At 43.5% G+C, this 6,862-nt stretch overlaps 1 protein-coding gene and 1 long non-coding RNA gene across 2 annotated transcripts in view; both read right to left on the minus strand.

The window, feature by feature from the left end:
• The window catches only part of LOC116377922 (snRNA-activating protein complex subunit 4-like), a 4,577-nt gene extending 1,552 nt beyond the window's left edge, over positions 1-3,025 (minus strand). The window contains exons 1-2 of the mRNA XM_031839685.1: positions 2,285-3,025; positions 152-265 (exon numbers count right to left, since the gene is read on the minus strand). Coding sequence (XP_031695545.1) covers positions 152-263 — 112 coding nt within the window. The 5' untranslated portion in view covers positions 264-265; positions 2,285-3,025. The remainder of the gene's footprint in view (positions 1-151; positions 266-2,284) is intronic.
• A 3,256-nt stretch (positions 3,026-6,281) lies between these two features.
• Positions 6,282-6,850, minus strand: LOC116377924 (uncharacterized). Its single transcript, XR_004212258.1, has 2 exons — positions 6,808-6,850; positions 6,282-6,688 (listed from the first exon to the last, which is right to left on the minus strand). It is a non-coding gene; the product is annotated as an uncharacterized LOC116377924 (long non-coding RNA).
• Between the last annotated feature and the right edge of the window lie 12 nt (positions 6,851-6,862).

Consider the following 6,862-nt stretch of genomic DNA (forward strand, 5'->3'; position numbering starts at 1 on the left):
AATATAAATACTCCTGAACACTATCAGTATAAATACTCCTGAATACTCGTTGTTTGACCACTAAGGTCACGTCTGACACTGTGAAACATTTCTGGAGGTTTATATTAAAAAAGATCGATTAATATTCAGACACATAGAGACAGACAGGTACCTGTCTCACTGCTCAGCAGCTCCAGTTCAGCGTGTGTTGCAGACAGACTCTGTTCCAGCTGCTCGACCTGTCGCTGGACCCTGTCTCTCTCTGCTGACAGAGAGACAGACATGTCTGCACACCCACGCACACCCACCCACACACACACACACCCACACGCACACACAGAGACAGACAGACGTTTGTATGATTAAAAAGTACTGTGATGAAAATATACATTTGTGTTTTTAACATTTATCCGATGAAATAGAAGACACATGAAGTAGTACTTTAACCGAGACACACTGTAGAGTAGAAATACAGTACTACAAGTACTACTACTGTAGTAGCTGACAGTAGTGTGACCGAGCGTCTTGGGTTGGTGTATCAGGGCATGTATCAAACAGGACGAAGTGGAGTCGGGAGACCAGACATCTTGTTCAGCCCACGGCTACTCTCTTTCTCGACCCTCGACCCTGTAGGGGCCCTTCCAGTGAGGCACCAGTTTGGTGCGACTCTCAGTCGGGTTGTTAAGCCATACTAACGCGCCCTCTCCATAAGGACGATGGCAAACATCCTCATCGTGATACAGTTTCTGTCTCTCATGAGCTTCTGTAGCATGAGGCCTCACTGCACTGAAGGCTTTTTCCAGCCTCCCCACCAGGGCTGGCACATACTCGAGCAGGACTCCAGAGCCCTGAGAAATCTCGACTCTGTTAGAAATCAGAACATCAGCTGGAACACGTGCCTCGCGCCCGTGCATGAGGAAGAAAGGGGTAAAATGAGTGCTGGCATGTCTGGATGTGTTGTAGGCAAACGCCACATGCTTCACATAATCATCCCATTCACCTCCATGCGAGAGCAGCATCTTCGCCAGCTGATCAATCAGAGTCCGGTTATGACGCTCCACCATACCGTCTGATTTGGGGTTGTAGGCGGTAGTGCGTGTCTTTTTGATACCTAACAACTTGCAGAGGCTCTGAATCACCTCTGCCTCAAATTGTCGGCCTTGGTAGCTGTGCAGGACTTCAGGGATCCCATGCACCAGCACATAGTCATCAAACAGGCAGCGAGCCACTGTGTGAGCAGTCTGATTGGGCAGCACATACAGGTTAACAAATTTGGTGAAATAGTCATCCACAACCAATATATATCTGTTCCCCTTGAAGTTACGGGCAGCTCGAGGATATCTGCAGCCACCCGCTGTAGAGGGCGACTAACCTGGGACCCTCCCATGGGAGCCCTCTGCCTGGGGACTGGGGCCCTGCGGGTTTGGCAGGCTCTGCACTGTTCACACCATTGTCTAATGTCTCTCAACATGAAGGGCCAATAGTAGGTCTGCCTGGCCTTCTCCCAAACTCGCTGTGCGGAAAAGTGTGCAGCAGCTGGGCCCCCATGCAGCTGCTGAAGAAGCTCGGGCACCAGTAGATGAGAGATCACCACCTGAACGTGCCTCTCCCCTGCCGGAGAGTATAGTCCTGCACAACAAACCATCAATGACGGACAGATGGTTGAATTCAGTCCACAGTTTCCTGAGGCAGAGTGAGGACCCCCTCAGGTGTCTGCGAGGTGATCCCACCGCTGCCACCAATGTGACCGAGCGGCTTGGGTTCGTGTATGAGGGCACTTATCACATAGTAATAACTAGAGTCGGGAGACCAGACATCTTGTTCAGCCCACAGCTACTCTCTTTTATTTTTGTTTCCCCCCTTCGACCAGAGGCGGGAGTTGCCCCTTCTCTACGGCAACCCTCAAGGGACATATCATCTTCAACACCAAAATGACAAACATGAGACAGTCTGTTACAGTAGTACTACACCTGGTAGTACAGTACTGCTACTACTGTAGTAACTGCTGAGTACAAAGAGTACAGCTGACGATAGTAGCACAGCACTACTGTAGCAATTGACAGTAGTACTACTACTACTAGATTGACTGTACTACTACTGTCAATGTAGTAGAAGTAGTAGTACAGTAACTGTATTAGTACCACTGCAGTAACTGTAGTAGTAGTACTGCTGAGTGTAGTAGTGCAGTACCAGTAGTACAACTAATACAGTTACTCAGAGTACTGTAGTAATTCAGAGTACTACTACAGTTACACAGACAGCCTGTGATGCTAACATAAAGAGTAATAGTTAGAATCTTTCTGACCGTCAGCGGCTTCCGTCTCTTCTCCTTATCGCCGTTTCTTCATTAAAGTCTGTTTGTCCTTACTTTGTCTTTATTATTGTGTCTTTACTTTCTGCCTCCACGCGCCACGGAGCTCCAATCAACGCAGCGCTGTCGTTAACATATTACCCAGCAGGCTGTGCGGCAGGACGACTTACTCCTCGAGTTTCACTGTTCAGATGTTAATTCCGGTTTTAATGTTTCCGGTTAACAGACCGGTGTTGTGTTTTCTGCCGGTGACGGGGACTATATTTACACCGAGAATCACACGCAACACGAAACAAACCGCGCATCAACGGGTCCGCTCTTTATTTTCTTCCCGACTATTTCACTTCCGGTCCTTTCCTGTTTGGTTCCGCTCGGTCATTTTTCTCTTAAAGTTACCAAAGTATCTGTTTAAATACTTTAAATAAGAAAAAAACTACTCGTTTTACTTTGATCCATATGAAGAAATATTCGGAGGCTGCATTCGTAGACCGGTTGCGTCACAGTTTCTGTTGAAGAGTCCTTCAATGCAGAATGCAGCCTTCTGGTCCCAGAGTTGGAGGACACATCTGATGTATCCTTCGCGGCCCAGCATATCCCAAGATGCATTGCGTGCCGGTGCGCTATTACCGGCAGCTCGGCTGCCTGCATCCGACCGTAGTAAGCCTTGTAAAGTAACTTTTAATAACTTCACTTTCAAACCTCAGAGGTTGAATAATATCTCACTGAGTTTGTGATGATTTTACAGATGATTTATACTTCATATCATGTACATAAACGGACCAACGTGAGCTCAGGCAGACAGGTTGTGAACCTGAAATATCACTTTAAGTCCGGTAACGTTTCAAACGTTGAGATGAACTACACGAATACACTGAATTTGAGTATTTTGCTGATTGTGTTCTTGTTTTGTTACAGAGAGCAGGAGCTGAGGGGAGAGCGATGGACAAACATTCAGCAGCCGTAGCTTTGAATTAAGACATTAGTCCATTTGTAATATCTCCATGTGACCATCCTGTACTGAAGGTTACAGTTACATGAGCTCTCATCCTGTACAAAGCCTTCACTAACAACACAACCAGTAGATCCTTCTCATGTGTTCATGTTGCTGTCACAGAGAGGACAGTTGTGATGTCACCTTTTTATTTATTTAAATTGACATAAGACGTCCATGTAAATGATTTCTATGTGAATATGTGTATGTTCTGCTGTGTAAAATGTGTCAATTTTCTAAGTTTGCATCCCTGTGTGAACATTATTGATAAATGTTTCTCTTTTCATCAACTTATTTAAAAAATATAAAGTATATGCACATGTGTTACTGAGAGTTAATGAACACGTTTGCTGACATTTGTTTTGCTGCTGTTAATGTTAACTGTCTTGATTGATTTCCTCTGCCTTAGGATTGCTATATATATATATATATACACACACACTATAAATGTATATATATACACACTATAAATATATATATACACACTATAAATATATATATATATAATCCTGTTGAGCAGGGATTTTATATATATATATATATATATATACATATATACACTATAAATGTATATATATACACACTATATATATATATAGTGTGTATATATATACACACTATATATATATATATATTTATAATCCTGTTAAGCAGGGATTTTAGGGACGGGAGCAGCAAGAGGGGGGCGGGGCGGGAACAGCTGTTGACGCAAACAGGAAGTCCTCTGTAGGGTAGGCTGTCTCATTTCGTAGACCGCATGGTCTAGCCTTCGCGGTCCTCAAAGGACACGGCCCACGTAGACCGCGAAGGCTGGGTCCTCCGAAGGATGCAGCTCCTGAATTGAGACAGCTCATGTTGGATAACCCGGACCACCCTCTCCACCACCTCCTGCAGGGACAGACTGATCCAGATACAGGATCCCTGTCTCATTCCGGATTGACTACAAAGTCCTACTACTCACACATAAATGCATAAATGGACACGCACCTCCCTACCTACAAGAACTCATCACTCCCCAAATCTCCACCCGTACCCTCAGATCTTCAAACAACTCGCTCCTCCGGATCCCCAACACCAAGCTCCGCACCATGGGCGACCGGGCCTTTGGCTCGGCAGCTCCACGCCTATGGAACAGTCTCCCTGACCACCTAAGGGCAACACAGACACTGGTCTCTTTAAGACTGGCCTAAAAACCTTTCTATTCAGGAAGGCCTTTCTGACATAAATCACTGTCAGTTATTTCTTTTGTGTTTCTGTTCATTCACTGGTTTTTTTATGCTTACTAGTTATTCTATTATAGTTTGTTTTAACTATGTTTAACTATCTACTGGCTCTGTGGCACTCTGAGATTTTTTAATGAAAAGTGCGTTACAAATAGAATGCATTATTATTATTATTATGAGAACATTCCTGCAATATAATAAATCACCTCTGAACAGATCATCCTCCACATGACTACACTGTTTGCTGGTGATTGATGTTTGCACTGTTTTTTACCTAGTTACTTCATTTAACACTATTCTATTTCATTGTATATACTGTGCATTTTTGTTATTTTATCTTCCATATTCTAATATTTAATTTGTCCTACTCTGTTATTTTATTGTATATATTGTGCATTTTTTAGAACTTAATATTTTGGTTACTCTGGTACTTTGCTTACTTTGTATGTCTTGCTGCTGTAACATACAAATTTCCCCCTGGGGATGAATAAAGTATACATCTATCTCATCATCATCATTTCCCTTTATGCCTCCTGCATGTAGGGCAGCAACAAAAGTCTTCCACCCCTGTCTGTCCCGGGTGAGTCTCTGGATGGTGCCCCATGAGTGGTTCAGGCTCTGCATCTCCTCCACAGTTCTTCTCCGTGTGTTTCTTGGTCGGCCTCTTTTTCTTTTCCCTTCTGGTGTCCAATGTAAGGCTGTTCTTGTAATATCAGCAGGGTCTTTTCTCAACACATGTCCTATCCCCATCTTCTTCTCATTAGGATGGCCTCCATGCATTCTTGTTGACATTTGTCATACAGTTCTTTATTTGAAATGGTTTTTGGCCAGAAAATGTGCAGTATTCATCTTAAACTCTGGTGTGGAAGGTTGATAGTCTGTTGAGGTCTTCTTGTGTCATTCTCCAGCATTCAGAACCGTACAATAGGTTTTATATCAATATCATATATTATTATAATAGAACAATAGGGTGGATAAAACACAGCTCTGATACATTTGAGTTTGGTCTTGATGGTGTCCTGCTGTGACCTCCATGTGTTATTCAGTACTCTGAAAGCGTTCCTTGCCTTATTAAGACGATTCTTGATGTCTTTATCTGTGCCCCCATCGTGTCTGACAGTGCTGCCCAAATATGTGAACTTGTCAGTTTTAGGGAGATCTTCTCCATTAAGCTGAATTGGTGAGGGATTGGGAATGTTCAGAGTCATCACTTCTGTTTTCTTTTTGCTGATCTTCAGGCCAATCTTCTGACCAAAATCACTGAGGCGGGATGTTTTCTCCTGTATGTGCCGATGAGTATGTGAAAGAAGAGAGAGATCATCTGCATAGTCGAGATCTTCAAGTGATGAAGAGTGTCCATCGAATGCCTCTATTTTGGTCTTCATCTATCAATCTATATATTAACTGATTGAACCTGTAGAAACTTCCTGTAACCATGTTTTTAAAAATATTATTAAGAAATAAAACATGAAGACAAATATAGAAAATGTTTGTCAGCGTTTGTAGAAGAAACTAAAAAGTTTGAATCAGATTCACCGTATTTTACTGCATCTTAAAATAAGAATAATGAATAATAACCAACAATCAGAGTCAAACTTTATATTATTTTGTGATTCTTCAAACCAGCTGCTCCTGATTCATCAGATCCAGTCTGAACAAAGACCACCATGCAGAGTTTGCTGGTCTTGGATCAGGTCTACAGCTGCTCAGTAGCTTGTTTCATCATCTTCACAATAAACCACATTTTAATATTTCAAAATAAAAGAACAAGCTTTTATTTTGATTTAGAAAATGAAAAGTGTTTAATTCCACCAGACTTAATTATACACATTTCAAACAGGAAGAGATGCATGTGATGTCACACTCCTCCCTTTGTGCATTGCATTGTGGGAGAATCTTGTGCTGTTTGAATTGTGACTCTTGATTCAGAGGACTGAAGCTCCTCCTCCAACATGACATCATCTCTGACATCACACAAACACCTTCAGGAAGTCCCTCTCTCTGCCTGTCTAGCGGCGGCGGTACAGGATGTCCCAGGAGTGTCTCCACTTGAGTGCTTGCAGTTGATTGACTGATAGCTCAGGTGTCCCGTAGGTCAGAGGGCTGAAGGTTCGGTAGGACAGGAAGACGGACGTCAAGACGGCCGACACGCACACACACAGCACACGGCGGTGTGTCGCTCTGCTGCGCACACACACACACACATCAACTTTACTGACTAATGCACCGACAGTAACGCAGAATAGATAGTGTGTGAGGGCACACAGGTGTGTGAGTGCGTTTGTGTGTGTGTGTGTGGTTACCTGAGCAAGTGTGTGTGTGTGTGCTCCAGCAGGGCGGGGCTCAGCAGGTGCAGGT

This window comes from Anarrhichthys ocellatus, unplaced genomic scaffold (assembly GCF_004355925.1).
Source record: "Anarrhichthys ocellatus isolate YVR2014 unplaced genomic scaffold, GSC_Weel_1.0 scaffold1853, whole genome shotgun sequence".
NCBI lineage: Eukaryota > Metazoa > Chordata > Actinopteri > Perciformes > Anarhichadidae > Anarrhichthys > Anarrhichthys ocellatus.